The sequence below is a fragment of the Hyla sarda genome, unplaced genomic scaffold (genome assembly GCF_029499605.1).
Source record: "Hyla sarda isolate aHylSar1 unplaced genomic scaffold, aHylSar1.hap1 scaffold_662, whole genome shotgun sequence".
Taxonomy (NCBI): Eukaryota; Metazoa; Chordata; class Amphibia; order Anura; family Hylidae; genus Hyla; species Hyla sarda.
Window position 1 is genome coordinate 40,424 of NW_026610678.1, and position 25,604 is coordinate 66,027.

General features: G+C 49.0%; 1 protein-coding gene across 3 annotated transcripts; it reads right to left on the reverse strand.

The window, feature by feature from the left end:
- Positions 1-3: 3 nt before the first annotated feature.
- Positions 4-19,496, reverse strand: LOC130342974 (zinc finger protein 260-like). 3 transcript variants are annotated; one of them, XM_056554305.1, is made up of 10 exons: positions 19,116-19,432; positions 15,752-15,888; positions 15,491-15,646; positions 12,215-12,344; positions 7,442-7,536; positions 7,165-7,335; positions 6,961-7,087; positions 3,562-3,653; positions 3,324-3,432; positions 4-1,470 (listed from the first exon to the last, which is right to left on the reverse strand). In XM_056554305.1, the coding sequence occupies exons 2-10, from the start codon at positions 15,827-15,829 to the stop codon at positions 65-67; spliced, it is 2,364 nt and encodes a 787-aa protein (XP_056410280.1). In that variant the 5' UTR covers positions 15,830-15,888; positions 19,116-19,432; the 3' UTR covers positions 4-64. The 3 variants fall into 3 exon arrangements, with proteins under 3 accessions (XP_056410280.1, XP_056410282.1, XP_056410281.1); XM_056554307.1 differs by lacking the exons at positions 12,215-12,344; positions 15,491-15,646; positions 15,752-15,888 and having other exon boundaries at positions 19,116-19,496; XM_056554306.1 differs by lacking the exons at positions 12,215-12,344; positions 15,491-15,646; positions 15,752-15,888; positions 19,116-19,432 and adding an exon at positions 9,061-9,177.
- Positions 19,497-25,604: the final 6,108 nt, after the last annotated feature.

Below are 25,604 nucleotides of genomic sequence, written 5' to 3' on the forward strand. Positions count from 1 at the left end.
AACTTCTAAAGAAGAATCTTGTTTATTCTTTGTGTGAGTGACCTGTGATAACATAGTCCGCACATCATACAGGCTTCTCTCCTTTGTGACTTCTGTTATGCTTTAGAAGATGTGATTTATCTGTAAAGCGTTTCCCACATTCTAAACATGAATATGGCTTCTCTCCTGTGTGAATTCTCTCATGTATAACAAGATGTGATTTAGTTATAAAGCCTTTCCCACATTCTAAACATGGATATGGCTTCTCTCCTGTGTGAATTCTCTCATGCCTAACAAGAAGTGATTTATATGTGAAACATTTTCCACATTCTGAACATGAATATGGCTTTTCTTCTGTGTGACTTCTCTCGTGTGTCACAAGATGTGATTTAATTGTAAAACATTTCCCGCATTTTAAACATGAATATGGCTTCTCTCCTGTGTGATTTCTCTCATGTATAATAAGACCTGATTTGTATGTGAAACATTTTCCACATTCTGAACATGAATATGGTTTCTCCCCTGAGTGACTTCCCTCATGCATAACAAGATTTGATTTATTTGTAAAACCTTTACCACATTCTGAACACGAATATGGTTTCTCCCCTGTGTGAATTCTCTGATGTCTTACAAGATGTGATTTACGTGTAAAACCTTTACCACATTCTGAACATGAATAAGGCTTCTCTCCTGTGTGAATTCTCTCATGTTTAACAAGGCTTGATTTATCAGTAAAACCTTTCGCACATTCGGAACACGAATATGGCTTCTCTCCTGTGTGAATTCTTTCATGTTTAACGAGGCTTGATTTATCTCGAAAACATTTCCCACACTCTGAACATGAATATGGTCTTTCTCCTGTGTGACTTCTCTCATGTTTAACAAGGCTTGATTTTTCTGTAAAACATTTCCAACATTCTAAACATGAATATGGCTTCTCTCCTGTGTGACTTCTCATATGTTTAACAAAGCTTGGTTTATCTGTAAAACATTCCTCACATTCAGGACACTGATATAGTCTCTTTTCTGTGTGAGTTTCTTGATGTCGAACAAGAACTGCTTTTTGGGCAAAACGTTCCCCACATTGTGAACATGAATATGGATTCTCTGCTGTGTGCAGTCTCTCATGTGACACAAGTTCTGACTTATCTGTAAAACATTTCCCACATAGTGAACATGAATACTTCTCCTCTGTGTGACTTCTTCTGTGGGTTATGAGGTCTGAATTTTTTGTAAACTCTTTTTTACATTCACCACAATAAAACCTTTTCCCTTCTCTCTGATCTGTCCTTGTGGTAACAACCTGTGATGGGTCAGGAGAAGGTTCCCCATGATTAGGGGCATTATATGATAGATCTGTACTGTAAGGTCCTGGATGTACAGTAAGGGGAAAGAAGTCCTCTCCTGGGGAGTGCTGCATGAAGTCTTCATCTTCTACTTTATAATTTAGTGATAATTTGAAGGTTCCATCGGTGTCCTTACTGGGATTTTCTGTATGGATTACAATTTGATTCCATCATTTTTTATGAGCTACAAAGTAGACAAATTTAACAAAACATTTCTATTACACTGGAAACAGTTTCTGATGCAGTTTTTTTTTTAACCAGTAGCTAATTCCTCAGAAAGGAGAATAAAAAGGTGTTTCTTTTATGCTATTTATGTTTAATAGACTCCTTTATTTGGTTACCAATAACTGTCCCAAAAACTTCATGTTTGATAGGCCCCGCCTACATCAGCTCCTCAGGACTGGCCCCACCTATATCAGCTCCTCAGCACTGGCCCCGCCTACATTACCTCCTCAGCTCTGGCCTCGTCTACATCTCCTCAGCACTGGCCCTGCCTACATCAGCTCCTCAGCACTGGCCCCGCCTACATCAGCTCCTCAGCACTGGCCCCGCCTACATCATCTCCTCAGCATTGGCCCACCTACATCAGTTCCTCAGTACTGGCCAAACCTACATCAGCTCCTCAGCACTGGCCCTGCCTAAATCAGTTCCTCAACACTGGCCCCGCCTACATCAGCTCCTTTGCACTGGCCCCGCCTACATCATCTCCTCAGCATTGGCCCGCCTACATCAGTTCCTCAGTACTGGCCAAACCTACATCAGCTACTCAGCACTGGCCCCACTTACATCAGCTCCTCAGCACTGACCCCACTTGCATCAGCTCCTCAGCACTAGCCCTGCCTACATCACCTCCTCAGCACAGGCACCACCTACATCATCTCCTCAGCACTGGCCCCACCTACATCATCTCCTCAGCACTGGCCCCGTCTACATCACCTCCTCAGCACTGGCCCCGTCTACATCACCTCCTCAGCACTGGCCCCGCCTACATCACCTCCTCAGCACAGGCACCACCTACATCATCTCCTCAGCACTGGCCCCACCTACATCATCTCCTCAGCACTGGCCCCACCTACATCACCTCCTCAGCACTGGCCCCTCCTACATCAGCTCTTCAGCACTGGCCCCGCCTACATCAGTTACTCAGCACTGGCCCCGCCTACATCAGTTAATGAACACATTTGGTAGCTCTGTCTTCTCCTGATCTCCAGTGATAAATCATTACGATTATCTTGGGTCTTACATAGTTTGATCTTGGTACTTTTTACATTCATAGTCTTCTAAACAATGTAATATGGAAGGTATCAAATTTGTTCTAAATTTTCCCCAAAAATCTGATTAATCTGAACTAATTTTTCTGAGGGTTTTGTTCATGCTTAATATTACAGAAGCAGGGACTCATATTCAAAAGAAGAGTCCCTGCTCCTGTCCAACCGGCCAAGAGGTAAGCAGCACTGTGCTACACATCTCAGCTTACACTCCTTAATACCCTTGCTAGTCCATTGGCTCTGCACCAGGCCCGTCAAGTGTACGGGACCAATCAGAATCCGCTTTGCTGATCCTTAGTATTAATGTTTTATAGTACAGAGGAGGAGGAGCTCCCATAATCCAATTCTTTACCTAATGCTTGTAGATTCTGTCTTTCCTGGGGAGATGGAATCCTAAAACTATGAAAGCTGCCGAGGACGATGAGGAATGAACAGATGGGAGCGGAGTACAGGCCTAATGTGGAACATTAAGAGAATCTCTATACACAATCACTCCTCTCTCCAGAACATATGAGCACCTCCTGGAATTATTACATACCTGGGGTAACTCCTCCTGGAATTATTACATACCTGGGGTAACACGTCCTGGAATTATTACATACCTGGGGTAACACCTCCTGGAATTATTACATACCTTGGGTAACACCTCCTGGAATTATTACATACCCGGGGTAACACCTCCTGGAATTATTACATACCTGGGGTAACACCTCCTGGAATTATTACATACCTGGGGTAACACCTCCTGGCATATCCTCCTTCGCTTCCCTCATACACGGGTGATGGCCCCTCATCCTCTCTTCTTCATCCTCCACTACATTATTAGTCAGATCTCCCCCCTGATGTGACATATAGAACAATTCACTACAATACAGCAGACAGGAGGAGCAACAGAGACCCCCAAAATCTACCCCCACATCTATGACTGCAGGACCCCCCTATAGAGATATAGGATCAGCCTCATCTACCTGATGCTTCTCTGGGACATTTCCCTCTGGACAGTCCTGGGAATACAGAGGACAGGGACACCTCTCGGGTGGACTTCTCCTATTGGATCCATCTGTAGGGAACACACAGTAACTGAATACAAGATCTCCTGTATATCCTCTATATATCATACACTTATCTCAGTTATAGAAGCCAGCAGACATCACACAGTGGCGGACTGGAAGGATTAGCAGTAGCCAGCATACAGCAGGGTGGTGTTCGCAGTAGTCAGCGCACAGCAGTGGTGGTGTCTGTAGTAGTCAGCATACAGCAGGGGTGATTGTACAGTAGCCAGCATACAGCAGGGTGGTTGTTGTAGTAGTCAACGCACAGCAGGGGTTGTGGTAATAGTAGCCAGCATACAGCAGGGGTTGTGGTAATAGTAGCCAGCATACAGAAGGGTTGTTGTTATAGTAGCCAGCATACAGCAGGGGTTGTGGCAGTACTGTCTAATCAGTGGCATCTGGCACAGGTATAAATTCCTCACTGATCCATCTCTGATACATTTTAACAAATGTGAGTTTTTCCACGCTGACAATCTTGTCTGCATAGAGGTGACAGTATTGCCTGCCTTAATGAACATTTCTGATCTTACCCTGATCTGAGGAAGGGAGGGCTCCTCCCGAAACGTGTACTCCTGTCCTGCTGAGGACTACTTCATATTTCTGGCATCCGCATCATTCATCTTCGCTTCTACATACCTCTCCAGGACGACTGTTGTCTTCTCCTGCAACCCGCTGGCTGAGCAGCGACTCGCACCATTTGTACCCCGATGCTTTCTGGGGTGATATGCGCATTTATATTCTTTCTAAGGTGAGTGGCCATCTATGAACCCTGTGGGGCAGCCCCCCCCCCCCCCCCCCCAATAATCTACCACTCGCTAAGGGTATTACACGAGGCGCCGCCCGTCGGTCCTTATTCTTTTCTTTTTTGAAGATTGGTTGCAGGGCGTGGTACCCTGTGGCAAACACAAGTGGTGTCCTGCCGGGACAAGGTTTCTAAGTAGGAGGAGTGACAGGTTACAAAATATTCTGTATGTTGTTGCACCAACTTTTGTCGTGTACGGGATCGTGTGTGCATGTGGGCGCTTCTATATTGGAAGCACAATCCGCCCCATGCACACACCTCCGTGAACACATCTATGTTTTTTGGAATTGAAAGGCCGTGGGGGAGGGGCTGACAGTAGGAGGGTTGTCCTACAAGCCGAAGCTAAACAGATAATGGGCTCGAACGCACAAGGTTGGCTTGGAATAAATGATAAACAGATCTAAGCGCGTTCCTGTGACTTTACTAGCCTTATATTGTAGTTGGACATAAGTGTTTTTGTCATGTTACACCCCTGTCTGATGACGTCAAATCCTGGGGGTATTTACCCGGGCTCTGTAGACATCAGAGGGTACGGTCTGATGAACTATATCAAGTACATGAAACAGCTGTTACTACTGACGTCCACGTCCCCCTGCACATGTATGTATTCTTTACCGCTACTTCATTAAAGGGGTACTCCGCTGCTCAGCGTTTGAAATAAACTGTTAGCTGGAGTTGGGAGCCTGTGATGTCATAGCCCCGCCCCCTCATGCTGTCATGCCCCGCCCCCTCGGGCTGTCCCAGTCAGGGTATTTTCAGTCAGAAGCAGTGATCTGTGAGTAAGCTGGGAAAGCAGCACATGTTGTCATGATGGGTCAAGTTGACATTTACACTGCCCCATTATATGCCAGCCTGTGTCCAAGAGGCTAAATAGCCCCTGTTGTCCATAGCATCATGCAGTGAGAATCTAATTGAAGTGCCACCTAACCTCTTATTGTTCAGCATCACACACACACATTAACAATGTGCTGTTGTACTACAGCCTGTGTCCAAGTGAAAATGGAACTTCCTGATGATGGCACTTTATATCCAGTGTTTGCATCAAATTTTATGTAATCAAAAGCTGCATTTTTCTGTTTTAAGCCATTGTTTATTAAACTATTTGATTCCACTTTCTTAGGCAACTTATGGCGTGCACGCAGCCTCGATGGAGGAAAGCTAGCCTCCATTATTACTTAATGCTTTCCACCGCCCCCCTTTCATATAGGTAAGCTTAAAGGGGTACTTTACTGCCCCAGCATTGTGAACATTTTGTTCCGAACATTGGGTGCAGGCTGCGGGGGTCGTGACGTCACGGCCACAACGTGGCCGTGTCGTCACGGCCCCTGCAGCCCGCACCCAGTGTTCGAAACAAAATGTTCCCAATGCTGGGGCAGTAAAGTACCCCTTGAAGCACAGCCATGCTAACGACAGCTGCTAAGCCTGGATGAGAGAAGCCACGGGTCGTGCAGATAGCAAAAGCTACTTTTAATCCCATAAAACTTTTAGGCCCCATTTCCACAGCAGAATTTCCAGGTCAGATGGTGATGCATTTCCGAGCAAATTCCACACAAAGAATCGAAATGTCAATTCTTCCTGCAAAGTGCGGAATCGGAACTTCTGTGGCAGATGTTTCCGCTGTGGAAATTCTGTACGGTGCAGCACAATCCCATTAAAGACAATGGGAGTCTGCTGCAATGGAATTTCTGAGCTGATTTTTTTCCACCAGATTCTGCACACTTGCCCGGCTCATTTTCCGGATCAGAACTATGAATCTGACCAATCCTGACATCTTTAAATACCAGACATATTCTCCTGTGTCAAGCAAGCATTTATTCAGCGCTATCCTACTTTAGTCTTTCTCCAAGTGAGAATATAAATCCTGCTATACTTTCACATGACATTGTTAATGAAACAGAGACAGCGTCAGGCACTTTAAACAGCACTGTTATACTTCAGCCTATGTACAAGGGAAACTGTAACTTCCCGCAGATAGAAAAGTATGTTCTGCCGTTTGTAGCCAATTTCCTTTAAAGGGTTTTTTTTTTTAAATGAACTGGTGCCAGAAAGTTAAACAGATTTGTAAATGACTTCTATTTAAAAATCTTAATCCTTTAAGTACTTATTAGCAGCTGTATGTTACAGAGGAAATTATTTTCTTTTTTAATTTCTTTTTTGTCTTGTCCACAGTGCTCTCTGCTGACACCTCTGTCCGTGTCAGGAACTGTCCAGAGCAGTATAGATTTGCTATGGGGATTTTCTCCTGCTCTGGACAGTTCTTGATACGGGCATCAGGTGTCAGCAGAGAGCACTGTGGACAAGACAAAAAAGAAATTAGAAAAGAAAATAATTTCCTCTGTAGCATACAGCTGCTAATAAGTACTGGAAGGGTAAAGATCTTTTAATAGAAGTAATGTACAAATCTGTTTAACTTTCTGGCAAAATATGTTTTCCACCGGAGTACCCCATTCAGGTTTCAACATGACCCCAGTGCCCCCTGTACCCACAGTAATGGACAATAAGTCTCCTCTTACCTTGTGATGTTGGGGGCCGGTGATCCCCCATCATGACTATGTCCTGGTACAGATCCTTGTGTCCTTCTATATACTCCCACTCCTCCATGGAGAAATAGACAGTGACGTCCTGACACCTTATAGGAACCTGACACACACAATGATACAGTCATCAGCAGAGCCCTCCCTTATTGTATAATGTCCCAGCATTCCCAGCAGTGTCACCTCTCCAGTCAGCAGCTCAGTCATCCTGGTGGTCAGTTCTAGGATCTTCTGCTCATGTATCAGTGAATGAGGTGGAGGCTCCTCGGGGGTGGGGCTCTGGGTGGTGCCCGATCCTCCTGACACACGGGGGGTCACACACTCACCAGACCACTTCTTCACTACTGTGTAATCCTGTGTATGGTGAGACACTGATCACTACAGACATTCTAAGAATCCGCCCCCTTTCCAGTCATTTCCGGGATTATTTCTAGGGATAAGACGTCATGTGACCTCTCACCTCTCCGGTTATCAGGTGGATTATCTCTAGGGTGAGGTGTAATATCCTGGCAGCCATGTGCTTTCTGGCCTTCTCCATCCTTGTTGGGTCTATATCTATAGGAAATATACAGAGGGACTGAATACATTGGGGGGAATTCATCATTTTATATAGAGCTTTTTTTGTGCATTTTTTTTTGCGCAAAATCTGAATTTTCCATGGTCATGTCTACGGTTAAGTTTACCATAGAGCACTTTCTACTGTAGAATCGAATTTATTAACTGCGTTTTTCTTGCGCAAATATACACCACCTCGGAGGACATGTACCGAAGTGTCTATTTTGGGATAGTAAGGACTGCTACTCCCATCATGGACAGACTCTGCCCATGATGGGAGTTGTTGTCCAGGGGCTGCGATCCGCATGTAAGTTAGGAAGCCGATGGTACATGCGTCTACATCGCGCTGCCCGCGGCTTCTATGTACACTGACATCATTCATAATCCCCACCGGGAGAGGGGAGCTCTGATTGGAGAAAAGCTATTGACCAATCAGAGCTCTCCTCTCCCGGCAGGGATTATGAATTATGTCAGTGTATATACCGTGTAAAATTTATATTAATTTTAGTCACAAAAAACTTTTCAGGGTAGGACTTATTTATTTACCGTATGTACATTGAACAACATGGCGGTTCCACGGTATTTACACCCCTCCCCCCACATTATCATCATGTGATGGGCGCAGCTCTGCCCCCCAACGTCCCTCCCCGCCGATTTAGCAGCCCAGCGCTGCACCACATTTGTCACCCGTGAGCGCAGCTTCGTCCCCCCCCTGCCAAATAATTATCAGCCGCTGCGCTGTATCTATTCCTGTTCCCGGGCTGGAAATATTAAAAAACAAACTTTAACTTACCTTCGTCCTCCGTTCCCCCGTTGCTAAGGAACCGACCTCATGGTCCCTGTTATCGCTGCTTCCTGGTGTTGGGACGTCTCAGAGCCTTCAGCCTATCACCAGCCGCAGCGATGTCCCACCTCTGCCGATGATAGGCTGAGCCCACTGTCATGTAAGAAGCCGGCCGGGCATTGTCTAGTTCAGTGGTCTTCAACCTGCGGACCTCCAGATGTTGCAAACATTTGCAACATCTGGAGGTCTGCAGGTTGGAGACCACTGGTCTAGGTCTTATTTTCGATGTAGACGCATGTACCGCCCGGTTTCCTAACTTAAATGCGGATCGCAGTGGGTCTCTGCAGAATGACCCGATGCACCTCAGCCCCTGGACTACAACTCCCATCATGGGCAGAGTTTTTCATGATGGGAGTAGTAGTCCTAAAAGTCCCGCAACTGGGGGATGTGCAAGTGCCATCCCTCAGCAGCGCTGCAGTACTAAAACTCCTCCCATTATGGGACAGACTCAAGATAGGAGTAGTAGTCCAAGGGCAGAGGGACAGATCTCTGTTCACATTATGAGTTTTGCATAATGGGAACAGAGCAGTGTGTTCCCAAACAGGGAGACTCCAGCTGTTGCTTAACTACTGCCCCTCATGATGGGAGTTGTGGTTTAGCAACAACTGGAGGTTCCCTGTTTAGGAACACGCTGCATTATGTGCGCTCTTCCCAGGAGAGAGCGCCAAAAATGTACTAACCCATATTTCTTGTTTTTCTTTTCTTCTCATTTTAGATACGTGAATGCGGAGGACGACGTCAGATTCGGTGGATTGTGACGATGACCAGCATTTTTTTTATTTCAATAAAATGGTTAACGAGGGTGGGGGGAGTGACTTTAATGTGTTAATGTGTTAATGTGTTAAAAAAATGTATTAATGTGTTGCCATCTTATAGATGGAATCCATTACAAAGCCAGGGCTTAGCATTAGCCCCAAAATCAGCTAGTGCTAACCCTCAATTATTACCCCGGTACCCACCACCACAGGGGTGACGGGAAGAGCCAAACCAATAGGCCCGGAGCATCAAAAATGTCACTCCTGGGCCTAGGCGGTAACAGGATGGTGTTATTTAGGCTGGGGAGGGCCAGTAACATTGGTCCTCGCCCACCCTGGTAACGTCAGGCTGCTGCTGCTTGGTTGGTATCCGGCTGATACTGAAAATAGGGGGAACCCTATGCGTTTTTTTTTTTTGCTAAATAAATACATTTTTTTTTTAAGTGTGTGGTTCCCTCATTTTTTCAGTATCAACCGGATACCAACCAAGTAGCAACAGTCTGATGTTACCAGAGTGGGCGACCATTGTTACTGGCCCTCCCCAGCCTAAATAATGCCAGCCTGTTATCGCCTAGGCCCAGGAGCACCATTTTTGACACTCCGGGCCTGTTGGTACCGGCTCTTCCCGGCACCCCTGTGGCGGTGGGTACTGGGGTAATAATTGGGGGTTAGCGATAAGCAAAAAGTTTAGTACTTTTTTTGTTTCCACACACCAGCAAAAACGCAAGTAAAAAAACGCAAAAAAAACTGACAAAACACAGGAACGTTTTTGCTAATGGACAAAAAACCTCAATGGAATCCTGGCCTCAAAGCAATAGAACAAAATCCCTACGTCCACTTTTCCTGTGAGGTAGAGAAGGAGTGTACGGTAGAGGAGGAGTGTACGGTAGAGGAGGAGTGTACGGTAGAGAAGGAGTGTACGGTAGAGATGGAGTGTACGGTAGAGGAGGAGTGTACGGTAGAGAAGGAGTGTACAGTAGAGAAGGAGTGCGCGGTAGAGAAGGAGTGTACGGTAGAGATGGAGTGTACGGTAGAGAAGGAGCGTACGGTAGAGGAGGAGTGTACGGTAGAGAAGGAGTGTACGGTGGAGATGGAGTGTACGGTAGAGGAGGAGTGTACGGTAGAGAAGGAGTGTAAGGTAGAGAAGGAGCGTGCGGTAGAGAAGGAGCGTACGGTAGAGAAGGAGCGTACGGTAGAGGAGGAGTGTACGGTAGAGGAGGAGTGTAAGGTAGAGAAGGAGTGTACGGTAGAGAAGGAGTGTACGGTAGAGACGGAGTGTACGGTAGAGAAGGAGTGCACGGTAGAGAAGGAGCGCACGGTAGAGAAGGAGCGTACGGTAGAGAAGGAGCGTACGGTAGAGAAGGAGCGCACGGTAGAGAAGGAGCGTACGGTAGAGAAGGAGCGCACGGTAGAGAAGGAGCGTACGGTAGAGAAGGAATGCACGGTAGAGAAGGAGTGTACGGTATAGAAGGAGTGTGCGGTAGAGAAGGAGCGTACGGTAGAGAAGGAGTGTACGGTAGAGAAGGAGTGTACGGTAGAGAAGGAGCGCGCGGTAGAGAAGGAGCGTGCGGTAGAGAAGGAGCGTACGGTAGAGAAGGAGTGTACGGTAGAGAAGGAGTGTACGGTAGAGAAGGAGTGTACGGTAGAGAAGGAGTGTACGGTAGAGAAGGAGTGTACGGTAGAGAAGGAGCGCACGGTAGAGAAGGAGCGTGCGGTAGAGAAGGAATGTACGGTAGAGTAGGAGTGTGCGGTAGAGAAGGAGTGTACGGTAGAGAAGGAGTGTACGATAGAGAAGGAGTGTACGTAGAGAAGGAGTGTGCGGTAGAGAAGGAGTGTACGGTAGAGAAGGAGTGTACGGTAGAGAAGGAGCGTACGGTAGAGAAGGAGCGTACGGTAGAGAAGGAGTGTACGGTAGAGAAGGAGTGTACGGTAGAGAAGGAGCGTACGGTAGAGAAGGAGCGTACGGTAGAGAAGGAGCGTACGGTAGAGAAGGAATGCAAGGTAGAGAAGGAGCGTACGGTAGAGAAGGAGTGTACGGTAGAGAAGGAGTGTGCGGTAGAGAAGGAGTGTGCGGTAGAGAAGGAGTGCGTGGTAGAGAAGGAGCGCGCGGTAGAGAAGGAGCGTATGGTAGAGAAGGAGCGCACGGTAGAGAAGGAGCGTACGGTAGAGAAGGAGTGTGCGGTAGAGAAGGAGTGTGCGGTAGAGAAGGAGTGCGCGGTAGAGAAGGAGTGCGCGGTAGAGAAGGAGTGTGCGGTAGAGAAGGAGCGCACGGTAGAGAAGGAGCGCACGGTAGAGAAGGAGCGTACGGTAGAGAAGGAGCGCACGGTAGAGAAGGAGTGTACGGTAGAGAAGGAGTGTACGGTAGAGAAGGAGCGCACGGTAGAGAAGGAGTGTGCGGTAGAGAAGGAATGTACGGTAGAGTAGGAATGTACGGTAGAGTAGGAGTGTGCGGTAGAGAAGGAGTGTGCGGTAGAGAAGGAGTGTGCGGTAGAGAAGGAGTGTACGGTAGAGAAGGAGTGTGCGGTAGAGAAGGAGCGTACGGTAGAGAAGGAGTGTACGGTAGAGAAGGAGTGTACGGTAGAGAAGGAGCGTACGGTAGAGAAGGAGCGTACGGTAGAGAAGGAGTGTACGGTAGAGAAGGAGAGTACGGTAGAGAAGGAGCGTACGGTAGAGAAGGAGTGTACGGTAGAGAAGGAGTGTGCGGTAGAGAAGGAGTGTACGGTAGAGAAGGAGTGTACGGTAGAGAAGGAGCGTACGGTAGAGAAGGAGTGTACGGTAGAGAAGGAGTGTGCGGTAGAGAAGGAGTGTGCGGTAGAGAAGGAGTGCGCGGTAGAGAAGGAGTGCGCGGTAGAGAAGGAGTGTACGGTAGAGAGGGGGGGGCTTTTATATATTTGCACAAGATTTATTAAAGGAGTGTAACAGCCTTAGTAAATTCTGAGCAAGAGTGTAAAGGGGGAGAACTGTGTGTACAATATAATGATAAATTCCCCCCATTGTGTATATGTGATGATCACATGATGGGGGGTCTAGGGGACCCTCACCCCTGGTCTCCTCTACAATCAGGAAGGTCTCCTCTTACCCAGTGGTGATGTTGGGGGCCGGTGATGCCCCCTCATGACTATGTCCTGGTACAGATCCTTGTGTCCTTCTATATACTCCCACTCCTCCATGGAGAAATAGACAGTGACGTCCTGACACCTTATAGGAACCTGACACACACAATGATACAGTCATCAGCAGAGCCCTCCCTTATTGTATAATGTCCCAGCATTCCCAGCAGTGTCACCTCTCCAGTCAGCAGCCTGCCCCTCCCTCCTGACACCTCCAGCAGTGCTCAACTCTCCAGTCATCGGCCTGCCCCTCCCTCCTGACACCCCCAGCAGTGCTCACCTCTCCAGTCATCAGCCTGCCCCTCCCTCCTGACACCTCCAGCAGTGCTCACCTCTCCAGTCATCAGCCTGCCCCACCCTCCTGACACCTCCAGCAGTGCTCACCTCTCCAGTCAGCAGCCTGCCCCTCCCTCCTGACACCTCCAGCAGTGCTCACCTCTCCAGTCATCAGCCTTCCCCTCCCTCCTGACACCTCCAGCAGTGCTCACCTCTCCAGTCATCAGCCTGCCCCTCCCTCCTGACACTCCCAGCAGTGCTCACCTCTCCAGTCATCAGCCTGCCCCTCCCTCCTGACACCCCCAGCAGTGCTCACCTCTCCAGTCATCAGCCTGCCCCTCCCTCCTGACACCCCCAGCAGTGCTCACCTCTCTAGTCATCAGCCTGCCCCTCCCTCCTGACACCTCCAGCAGTGCTCACCTCTCCAGTCATCAGCCTGCCCCTCCCTCCTGACACCTCCAGCAGTGCTCACCTCTCCAGTCATCAGCCTGCCCCTCCCTCCTGACACCCCCAGCAGTGCTCATCTCTCCAGTAATCAGCCTGCCCCTCCCTCCTGACACCTCCACCTCCAGCAGTGCTCACCTCTCCAGTCATTAGCCTGCCCCTCCCTCCTGACACCTCCAGCAGTGCTCACCTCTCCAGTCATAAGCCTGCCCCTCCCTCCTGACACCCCCAGCAGTGCTCACCTCTCCAGTCATCAGCCTGCCCCTCCCTCCTGACACCCCCAGCAGTGTCACCTCTCCAGTCATCAGCCTGCCCCTCCCTCCTGACACCCCCAGCAGTGCTCACCTCTCCAGTCATCAGCCTGCCCCTCCCTCCTGACACCTCCAGCAGTGCTCACCTCTCCAGTCATCAGCCTGCCCCTCCCTCCTGACACCTCCAGCAGTGCTCACCTCTCCAGTCATCAGCCTGCCCCTCCCTCCTGACACCCCCAGCAGTGCTCACCTCTCCAGTCAGCAGCCTGACCCTCCCTCCTGACACCCCCAGCAGTGCTCACCTCTCCAGTCATCAGCCTGCCCCTCCCTCCTGACACCCCCAGCAGTGCTCACCTCTCCAGTCATCAGCCTGCCCCTCCCTCCTGACACCTCCAGCAGTGCTCACCTCTCCAGTCATCAGCCTGCCCCTCCCTCCTGACACCTCCAGCAGTGCTCACCTCTCCAGTCATCAGCCTGCCCCTCCCTCCTGACACCCCCAGCAGTGCTCACCTCTCCAGTCATCAGCCTGCCCCTCCCTCCTGACACCCCCAGCAGTGCTCACCTCTCCAGTCATCAGCCTGCCCCTCCCTCCTGACACCTCCAGCATTGTCACCTCTCCAGTCATCAGCCTGCCCCTCCCTCCTGACACCTCCAGCAGTGCTCACCTCTCCAGTCATCAGCCTGCCCCTCCCTCCTGACACCTCCAGCAGTGCTCACCTCTCCAGTCATCAGCCTGCCCCTCCCTCCTGACACCTCCAGCAGTGCTCACCTCTCCAGTCATCAGCCTGCCCCTCCCTCCTGACACCCCCAGCAGTGCTCACCTCTCCAGTCATCAGCCTGCCCCTCCCTCCTGACACCTCCAGAAGTGTCACCTCTCCAGTCATCAGCCTGCCCCTCCCTCCTGACACCCCCAGCAGTGCTCACCTCTCCAGTCATCAGCCTGCCCCTCCCTCCTGACACCTCAAGCAGTGCTCACCTCTCCAGTCATCAGCCTGCCCCTCCCTCCTGACACCCCCAGCAGTGCTCACCTCTCCAGTCATCAGCCTGCCCCTCCCTCCTGACACCTCCAGCAGTGCTCACCTCTCCAGTCATCAGCCTGCCCCTCCCTCCTGACACCTCCAGCAGTGCTCACCTCTCCGGTCATCAGCCTGCCCCTCCCTCCTGACACCCCCAGCAGTGCTCACCTCTCCAGTCATCAGCCTGCCCCACCCTCCTGACACCTCCAGCAGTGCTCACCTCTCCAGTCATCAGCCTGCCCCTCCCTCCTGACACCTCCAGCAGTGCTCACCTCTCCGGTCATCAGCCTGCCCCTCCCTCCTGACACCTCCAGCAGTGCTCACCTCTCCAGTTATCAGCCTGCCCCTCCCTCCTGACACCCCCAGCAGTGCTCACCTCTCCAGTCATCAGCCTGCCCCTCCCTCCTGACACCTCCAGCAGTGCTCACCTCTCCGGTCATCAGCCTGCCCCTCCCTCCTGACACCCCCAGCAGTGCTCACCTCTCCAGTCATCAGCCTGCCCCACCCTCCTGACACCTCCAGCAGTGCTCACCTCTCCAGTCATCAGCCTGCCCCTCCCTCCTGACACCTCCAGCAGTGCTCACCTCTCCGGTCATCAGCCTGCCCCTCCCTCCTGACACCTCCAGCAGTGCTCACCTCTCCAGTCATCAGCCTGCCCCTCCCTCCTGACACCCCCAGCAGTGCTCACCTCTCCAGTCATCAGTCTGCCCCTCCCTCCTGACACCCCCAGCAGTGCTCACCTCTCCAGTCAGCAGCCTGCCCCTCCCTCCTGACACCCCCAGCAGTGCTCACCTCTGCAGTCATCAGCCTGCCCCTCCCTCCTGACACCCCCAGCAGTGCTCACCTCTCCAGTCATCAGCCTGCCCCTCCCTCCTGACACCTCCAGCAGTGCTCACCTCTCCAGTCATCAGCCTGCCCCTCCCTCCTGACACCTCCAGCAGTGCTCACCTCTCCAGTCATCAGCCTGCCCCTCCCTCCTGACACCTCCAGCAGTGCTCACCTCTCCAGTCAGCAGCCTGCCCCTCCCTCCTGACACCCCCAGCAGTGCTCACCTCTGCAGTCATCAGCCTGCCCCTCCCTCCTGACACCCCCAGCAGTGTCACCTCTCCAGTCATCAGCCTGCCCCTCCCTCCTGACACCTCCAGCAGTGTCACCTCTCCAGTCATCAGCCTGCCCCTCCCTCCTGACACCCCCAGCAGTGCTCACCTCTCCAGTCATCAGCCTGCCCCTCCCTCCTGACACCCCCAGCAGTGCTCACCTCTCCAGTCAGCAGGTCGGCCATCTTGTTGATGAGTTCCAGGATCTCCTGATGACTGTTTCCCTTATGTATCAGTGAGTGAGGTGGAGGCAGCGATATAGGAACCTGCTCCCTGCTCCATCCTTCCCCCTCTTCTGTCTTCACTACCATGTAATCCTGTGTATGGAGGAGACATTGATGTCACTTTATCCCTTCACCTCTCCAGCCATGTCCATGGTTTAGAGATAGAAGAGACGGGACATGATCTCCAGAATCCCTCACCTCTCCGCTCAGCAGGGACATGATCTCTAGGGCCACGTGTAATATTCTCTCCTCCATCACATCCAGGTCCTTCTCCATCCTTAGGGGGCAGTCAGGAGAAGAAAGGGAGACCCCCGACCACTACTGGAGACCTCCCTCTGGAAAGGATAAAGATTTTTTAATAGAAATAATTTCTGTATAACTTTCTGTCACCAGTTGATCTGAAATTTTTTTTCCCCCCTCTGGAGTACTCCTTTAAAGGGGTGTTCTGGTGGAATTTTTTTTTTTTTTTTTACTAAATCAACTGGTGCCAGAAAGTTAAACAGATTTGTAAATGACTTCTATTAAAAATTCTTAATCCTTCCAGTACTTATCAGCTGCTGTATGCTCCACAGGAAGTTCTTTTCTTTTTGAATTTATTTCCTGTCTGACCACAGTGCTCTCTGCTGACACCTCTGTCCATATCAGGAACTGTCCAGAGTACAAGCAAATCCCCATAGCAAACCTCTTCTGCTCTGGACAGTTCCTGACATGGACAGAGGTGTCAGCAGAGAGCAGAATTTACAAATCTGTTTAACTTTCTGGTACCAGTTGATTAAAAAAAAAAAAAAAGTTTTCTACCGGAGTTCCCCTTTAAGACACTGAAGTAGCCGTCTTATGGTTCACCTGAGCTCTGCTCGAGATACTGGCAAAGGGCCACACAGTGTAATAGGAGCAGAGCTTCATCTTCATCCATCCAGAGATAAAAAAAATACAAAAAACTATTCAATAAATTATATGTATCTAGAATCATCAACAGTAACAACTAAAATTCATCCTCAAAAAATCCCACAATCCTCCACGCGGCGACATTGACGTAAAAATAAAAAAACGTTTCAGATCTATTTACCTCCCGACAGAATTTCCACTGGAAATAAAAATAAAATATAATCTAAACCGCTTGATAAAACGAAGGGGAAAAAATGTAAAAAATAACTGAGGTATAATTCTGCGGAGACCACTGGACAATAGAAAAGACCCCGATACTCTCCTGCTCCCCCTCCACTGTTCTGATTGGCTTCGGGCCAAACTAGGGAGAAAAGTCTAAGTGTTCCCCGCTCCTGACTTAAAGGGGTACTCCGGCCCTCATACATCTTATCCCCTATACAAAGGATAGGGGATAAGATGCCTGATCGTGGGGGTCCCGCTGCTGGGGACCCCCCCCCCGCAATCTTTCATGCTGCACCCCGCTATCATCAGCCTCCGGAGCGAACATCAAACATCTGATGAATCACGATCACTGGGCCGGAGTATCGTGATGTCACTGCTCCGTCCCCCCATGTGACATCACGCTCCGCCCCCTCAATGCAAGCCTATGGGAGGGGGCGTGGCATATGCCACGCCCCCTCCCATAGGCTTGCATTGAGGTGGCAGAGCGTGACGTCACATGGGGGCGAAGCCGTGATGTCATGATACTCCAGCCCCGTGATCGTGATTCATCAGATGTTTGATGTTCGCTCCGGAGGCTGATGATAGCGGGGTGCAGCATGAAAGATTGCGGGGGGTCCCCAGCGGTTCCAGATGTCTTAGGGCCAGAGTACCCCTTTAAGGTAAAGGGGAAATACCAGGTCGCTACCACAAGAATGGTCCTGGCTAAGTGGCAGCTGGCCCGGAAGGCCAGGACATCGTGGTGCCAAGCACTGGGTACACAGGCAGGAGGGGCGAGCTGATGCTGTAAAAGGTATTAGTGCAGGAAATACAGTCTGATGCAGCAGGATGAGATGGTGTTTGCAGCAGAGCTGAGTTGGTGTTTGCAGCAGAGTTGAGTTGGTGTTTGCAGCTGAGCTGAGTTGGTGTTTGCAGAAGAGCTTAGTTGATGTTTGCAGCAGAGCTGAGTTGGTGTTTGCAGCAGAGCTGAGTTGGTGTTTGCAGCAGGGCTGAGTTGGTGTTTGCAGTGTTTGCAGCAGAGCTGAGATGGTGTTTGCAGCAGAGCTGAGTTGGTGTTTGCAGCAGAGCTGAGTTGGTGTTTGCAGCAAAGCTGAGTTGGTGTTTGCGGCAGAGCTGAGATGGTGTTTGCAGTAGAGCTGAGTTGGTGTTTGCAGCAGAGCTGAGTTGGTGTTTGCGGCAGAGCTGAGTTGGTGTTTGCGGCAGAGCTGAGTTGGTGTTTGCGGCAGAGCTGAGTTGGTGTTTGCAGCAGAGCTGAGTTGGTGTTTGCGGCAGAGCTGAGTTGGTGTTTGCGGCAGAGCTGAGTTGGTGTTTGCGGCAGAGCTGAGTTGGTGTTTGCAGCAGAGCTGAGTAGCTTAGAAGCAGCCAGGAGGTGTTAGCTAGCTTGGAATACAGAGGTGTGGTCCACAGTCTGGGTCATATACAGGAGGGCAGCGAGGTACAGGGGGATCAGATGGAGTCAGGAACCTTCTCTGTAGAAAACTACTATGTTGCCCAGGCACCACATGAAGGGAGGAGTGCCCTCTTATAGGTGGTGCCTGGCAAGGATTGGAGGACAGGAATTAGGGGTATGCGTGGATCTCTAAAGCAACAGCTCATATGTGTGTCGCCCCTATGGGATGCACCAGAAACTTTTGGCGCCAAACAGGAGAGGACAGCTGGGTGTGCGGGTCAGTCAAGGTAAGGAATCCGGGGGTGGTCAGCCGCTGGTGTTACATCTATACATACAGGGATTTAGTGATTCCAAAAAATATACAACCCCCTAATATACTACACAGTGAATATTAGGAGTCTTAAAAGAGAGGAGGGAAAAAACGAAAAAACAAAAGTGGATATACACATACACACCGTATATACAATATCTATCTATACACAGTATATACAAACCTTTTCTATCTACATCTATATATATATATATATTGCACCCCACCCACCTCTATCAGGTGTGTATATAAGGTGTCTTGGATGTTCCAGACCCTGCCATGCTTACTGAACTGTTCACACAGAGGCATATTCACAGTGTAGGGTCCGTCCCAGGAGGCTACCTTATCGCGGTGGGACGGTCCAAGTTATTTGACCGTCGGCGGAGACAGATTTGCGAGCTAAGTGCCTCATTATTTCATAGTTTCACATTTGCATCTATTACACCATAGCTGTATAGTCTCCATGTTTTATCTGCATGTTCATGTTGCACCTATATCCTTGTGCTGGCAGTGTGCTGCTGTATTCTTCTGTTGCTGTATATATATATATATATATATATATATATATATATATATGAATCACACACATTATAATAGTATTTCCCAACCATGGTGCCTCAAGCTGTTGCAAAACTACAACTCCCAGAATGCCTGGACAGCCAAAGGCTGTCCAGGCATGCTGGGAGTTGTAGTTTTGCAACATCTGTAGGCACCCTGGTTGGGAACCACTGCTGTATAACAATGAATACAAGTCTCACCACTCTGGATACAGAAGATCCCAGACGTTTTAAGGACCTTTGGTGATCATGTGATTGTCACTAGGGTGGGAGGAGTCAGGCTGAAGGCTGTACAGCTGAAGGGACAAAAGGACCTTTGATGATGTCACGCTCATGTGATCAGTCACATGGGTGGGAGGAGTCAGGCTACGAATGCCCCTCAATCCTCGGATATAGAATTATAGTAATTATTGGGTCTGGAGTATAAATTGTTCCTTATAGAGAACGGATTAATAAAATATCCGAGGGCTGAGGGCCACCCATGTGACTGATCACATGATCGTGACATCACCAAAGGTCCTATCGTCCCTTCCCCTGTACACCCAGGAGCCTGACTCCGCCCACCCATGTGACTGATCACATGATCGTGACATCACCAAAGGTCCTATAGTCCCTTCCCCTGTACACCCAGGAGCCTGACTCCGCCCACCCATGTGACTGATCACATGATCGTGACATCACCAAAGGTCCTATGATCCCTTCCCCTGTACACCCAGGAGCCTGACTCCGCCCACCCATGTGACTGATCACATGATCGTGACATCACCAAAGGTCCTTAAGACACCTGGAATCTTCTGTATCCAGAGAGGTCAGAGGTGAGCGGTGAGGTTGTAGTCACGGACCCTAAATACACCTAAAATCTACCCCTGAGGTGACATTAATATTGTGACTATTCTGTGATGGTATAAGGGTCAGATACAGGCGCCTACATTACAGCCCGATCACATGATCAGTGACTTATAGATCTATGACCTGTCATTAACCCCTTGAGGTGTTAATGACGCCCCGGTGTTATAATGTGTGATGGCGCCCCGGTACTTAGCGCACTAAGACGTACATTAACATTCTGAAAGGAGCGCGGGGGCCATCAGGAGGGGACCTCGCCGGTAATGGGGACATCAGGATCATTAAAGGGGTACTCCTCTGGAAAACATTCTTTTTTAAAGGGGTAGTCCAGTGGCTCTCCGGCCAGATAGCGGGTGTTGAACACCGCACGAAGCAGCGGCCGACACCCCCCCCCCCCCCTCAATACTTTGCTATGGCAAAGCCCGAGATTGCTGAAGGCAGCGCTCCGCCTCTGCCATAGAGTTGTATTGAGGGGGCGTGTCGGCCGCGGTTTCCTGCGGTGGTCGACACACCCCCTTCCCGTGGGCTGTCTGGGCCCCAGCGGTCGAACCCTCCTCAGGATCGGAGATACGTCGTTCACCACTGGAAATCTCCTCTAAATCCACCGGTGCCAGAAAGTTAAACAGATTTGTAAATTACTTCTACGGTATTTAAAAAAAAAATCTTTATCCTTCCAGTACTTATCAGCTGCAGTATGCTCCACAGGAAGTTCTTTCCTTTCTGTCTGACCACAGTGCTCTCTGCTGACACCTCTGTCCATTATAGGAACTGTCCGGAGCAGGAGAGGTTTTCTACAGGAGATTTGCTCCTACGCTGGACAGTTCCTAAAATGGACAGAGGTGTCAGCAGAGAGCACTGTGCTTGTGATTTCAGCAGAGAGCACTGTGGTCAGACAGGAAGGAAATAACATAATAACCTACAGCAGCTGATTTTGAAATACACATTTTCCAGAGGAGTTCCCCTTTAACCCCTTTTAGATATTGTGATATTAACGTTAAAAAATGTGAAAACAATAAAATGAAGCTGTTTGTTATCACCGTGTACAGAATTGTCTAAACTATTTAAATACAATAGAAATAATAATAATAAGTAGAGATTTATCATCACCTTCCTGACATTTTTTTTGCTTTAAAGGCTTACCGTATTTTCCGCCCTATAGGACGCACCGGCGTATAAGACGCACCCAATTTATAGGGGCAAAATCTGAAAAAATAAAGATTTTGAACCCAATAGTGGTCTTCAACCTGCGGACCTCCAGATGTTGCAAAACTACAACTCCCAGCATGCCCGGACAGCCGTTGGCTGTCCGGGCATGCTGGGAGTTGTAGTTTTGCAACATCTGGAGGTCCGCAGATTGAAGACCACTGCATAGGAGGTAATACTCACGTGTCCCCGCCGCTCCGGACCCGTCACCGCTGCCCTGGATGTCGCTCCGGAACGTCTCTGCTGCCGGCCGGGTATCCTCGCACTCCGTCGCCGTCATTATGCACGCCGACGCACGTACGTGATGACGAGGAAGGAGAGCGCCGGCCATACAGGGGATCCCTGAACGGAGAAGACACTGAGGAGGCAGGTAAGGTCCCTCCCGGTGTCCTGTAAGTACTAACCCGGCTATTCAGTCGGGCTGTTCGGGACGCCGCGGTGAGATTGCTGAACAGCCGGGTTAGTGTCACTTTCCCTTCAGTCTGAAGGGATAATACTGGGCATCACCGCGATCGGTGATGTCCTGTATTAGCCGCGGGTCCCGGCCGTTGATGGCCGCAGGGACCGCCGCGATAGGGGGGGTGTATTCGCCGCATAAGAAGCACCGACTTTTCCCCCCCAGTTTTGAGGAAGAAAAAGTGCGTCTTATACGGCGAAAAATACGGTACCCCGGCGCTAAGACATCTTATCCCCTATCCATAAGATATTGGGGATAAGATGCCTGGTCGCGGGGGTCCTGTGATCCTCCACGCCGCACCCCAATCAGCCCCCGCAGCATAGTGACATCACGGCTCCGCCCCCTCAATGCAAGCCTATGGGAGGGGGCGTGTCATGAGAAGGAACCAGACAGACATGTAACCAAACGTTTTCTCTGAAGGCCATGGTCCTCTTCACCAATGACCCAACAAGGATGGAGAAGGCCAGAAAGCACATGGCTGCCAGGATATTACACCTCACCCTAGAGATAATCCACCTGATAACCGGAGAGGTGAGAGGTCACATGACGTCTTATCCCTAGAAATAATCCCGGAAATGACTGGAAAGGGGGCGGATTCTTAGAATGTCTGTAGTGATCAGTGTCTCACCATACACAGGATTACACAGTAGTGAAGAAGTGGTCTGGTGAGTGTGTGACCCCCCGTGTGTCAGGAGGATCGGGCACCACCCAGAGCCCCACCCCCGAGGAGCCTCCACCTCATTCACTGATACATGAGCAGAAGATCCTAGAACTGACCACCAGGATGACTGAGCTGCTGACTGGAGAGGTGACACTGCTGGGAATGCTGGGACATTATACAATAAGGGAGGGCTCTGCTGATGACTGTATCATTGTGTGTGTCAGGTTCCTATAAGGTGTCAGGACGTCACTGTCTATTTCTCCATGGAGGAGTGGGAGTATATAGAAGGACACAAGGATCTGTACCAGGACATAGTCATGATGGGGGATCACCGGCCCCCAACATCACAAGGTAAGAAGAGACTTATATATAGATATCACTCTCACTACCTAGTAACATAGAAATCTATCCAGCCGGAGATGTATTCATTCCCTGTGTGTTCCCCCCTACAGATGGATCTACAGGAGGTGATGTATTCATTCCCTGTGTGTTCCCTACAGATGGATATACAGGAGGTGATTAATTCATTCCCTGTGTGTTCCCCCCTACAGATGGTTATACAGGAGGTGATGTATTCATTCCCTGTGTGTTCCCCCCTACAGATGTATATACAGGAGGTGATGTATTCTGTCCCTGTGTGTTCCCTACAGATGGATATACAGGAGGTGATGTATTCATTCCCTGTGTGTTCCCTACAGATGGATATACTGGAGGTGATGTATTCATTCCTTTTGTGTTCCCTACAGATGGAGTCAGTGATAGAAATCCACCCGAGAGGTGTCCCCGTCCTCTGTATTCCCAGGACTGTCCAGAGGGAAATGTCCCAGAGAAGCATCAGGTAGATGAGGCTGATCCTATATCTCTATAGGGGGGTCCTGCAGTCATAGATGTGGGGGTAGATTTTGGGGGTCTCTGTTGCTCCTCCTGTCTGCTGTATTGTAGTGAATTGTTCTATATGTCACATCAGGGGGGAGATCTGACTAATAATGTAGTGGAGGATGAAGAAGAGAGGATGAGCGGCCATCACCCGTGTAAGAGGGAAGTGAAGGAGGAAATTCCAGGAGGTGTTACCCCAGGTATGTAATAATTCCAGGAGGTGTTACCCCAGGTATGTCATAATTCCAGGAGGTGTTACCCCAGGTATGTAATAATTCCATGAGGTGTTACCCCAGGTATGTAATAATTCCAGGAGGTGTTACCCCAGGTATGTAATAATTCCAGGAGGTGTTACCCCAGGTATGTAATAATTCCAGGAGGTGTTACCCCAGGTATGTAATAATTCCAGGAGGTGTTACCCCAAGTATGTAATAATTCCAGGAGGTGTTACCCCAGGTATGTAATAATTCCACGAGGTGTTACCCCAGGTATGTAATAATTCCACGAGGTGTTACCCCAGGTATGTAATAATTCCAGGAGGTGTTACCCCAGGTATGTAATAATTCCAGGAGGTGTTACCCCAGGTATGTAATAATTCCAGGAGGTGTTACCCCAGGTATGTAATAATTCCAGGAGGTGTTACCCCAGGTAAATCTCTTTAACTTTCTGGAGCCAGTTGATATAAAAAATAAAAAAAAGTTTTTCCCTGGAATACCCCTTTAAATGGCTGATCTGATCGCCCACGATACCGCCACAGGGATCAGATCAGTCAAGATGGCGGCCGGAGGTCCCCTCTTCTGCCTCGGCCACTCTCCCAGGGTCTTCTGCTCTGATCTGCCTTCCAGCAGACCAGAGAAAAAGATTGCCGATAATACTGATCAGTGCTATCCCTATGCTGAGCACTGATCAGTATTAGCAATCAAATGATTGCAGTAAATAGTCACCTATGGGGACATAAAAAGTGTAAAAAAATAAATAAAAAGTTAAAAGAAAAGTATTTTTTTTTAATCCCCTCCCCCAATAAAGATTGAAATCACTCTTTTTCCCCATTTTAATTGAAAAAGCGTAAAAAATGATAAATAAACATATTTGTCATAACCGTGTGCGTAAATGTCCGAACTATAAAAATATAATGTTAATGATCCAGTATGGTGAGCAGCGTAAACATATAAAAAAAAAAAAAAAATCCAAAATTGCTGCTTTTTGATCACATCACATTGCAAAAACATTTTCTAAAAAGGAATCAAAAAGTCACATATACGTAAAAGGGCACAGAAAATGAGCCCTAACACATCTCCGTATACGGAAAAATGAGAACGTTCGAGGCGGTCAAAATAGGGCGATTTTAAACGTACTGATGCGGGGCGTGACATCATGAGGGGGCGGGGCTATTATGTCACGAGCTCCCGGCATTGGCTCCAGTATTCGGAACAGTTTGTTCCAAACGCAGAGCAGCGGAGTACCCCTTTAAGGCCAAAATGTATTTAAGGGGTTAATGGATAAAAATGGGATTTATTTTTTTATTGGGGGAGGGGCTTACTCACTTTTATTAAAACTTTTTTACTTTTTTTTTATGTCCCTATAGAGGACTATTAATCTTTTGATTGTTAATACTGTTTAGCGCTGTACATAGACAGATGATCAGTGATATCTTTAATCTATATGTGTTGTCTATCAGAAGGAAGACCATAGAAGAAGATTGCCGAAACGGCACAGGAGCGGGTGAGAGGAGCTCTGGCCACCATCTTGACTCATTGGACCCCTGCGATTGCGTTACAGGTGGCCTGATGAGTCTCTCACCCTGTTATACTTCAGATGCCGTGATCAGTAAACAACTAGTTAATGGTAGCCCCTCCTCCATACTATAAAACATTACTACTATGAATGAGCGAACATCCTAAATTTCATTTCAGGAGCGTTCCTCAGCCAGGCTCCTCTCAATAGACAGGAGTCCCTGCTCTTGTATAATGAACAGCAAGCTATACATTGTATGTCCTGCTGTTTAGGCCCCCAGTATAATTGGTATACAGCATTACTGGGAGGCTCCTTGGGGTCCGGACACCTTCATACTGCCTACTAATGAGTATCTGGGGCCCCATACATTCTGTAGGACACCAACTATATACAGGAGCAGCGACATCTGGGGGAATATTTTGCCGGAGCTGCATAGATCCTCGAGAAATCCAAAAAGAAGGTCGGTCTGGCCTCTGTATATATAGACTAAATTATATTTATTAATGTAGAATAACAGCGCACACGATAACACGCAGGTCTGGGCCTCTGTATATATAGACTAAATTATGTTTATTAATGTAGAATAACAGCGCACACGATAACACGCAGGTCTCGGCCTCTGTATATATAGACTAAATTATATTTATTAATGTAGAATAACAGCGCACACGATAACACGCAGGTCTGGGCCTCTGTATATATAGACTAAATTATATTTATTAATGTAGAATAACAGCGCACACGATAACACGCAGGTCTGGGCCTCTGTATATAGACTAAATTATGTTTATTAATGTAGAATAACAGCGCACACGATAACACGCAGGTCTCGGCCTCTGTATATATAGACTAAATTATGTTTATTAATGTAGAATAACAGCGCACACGATAACACGCAGGTCTGGGCCTCTGT

Coding starts and splice junctions, on each gene's coding strand:
- LOC130342974 (XM_056554305.1), bottom strand. CDS start 15,829: ATGGAGAAGGACCTGGATGTGATGGAGGAGAGAATATTACACGTGGCC. Junction 15,647..15,751: donor TGTCCCTGCTGAGCGGAGAG/GTGAGGGATTCT, acceptor CTCCATACACAG/GATTACATGGTAGTGAAGAC. Junction 12,345..15,490: donor CCGACCTGCTGACTGGAGAG/GTGAGCACTGCT, acceptor TGTGTGTGTCAG/GTTCCTATAAGGTGTCAGGA.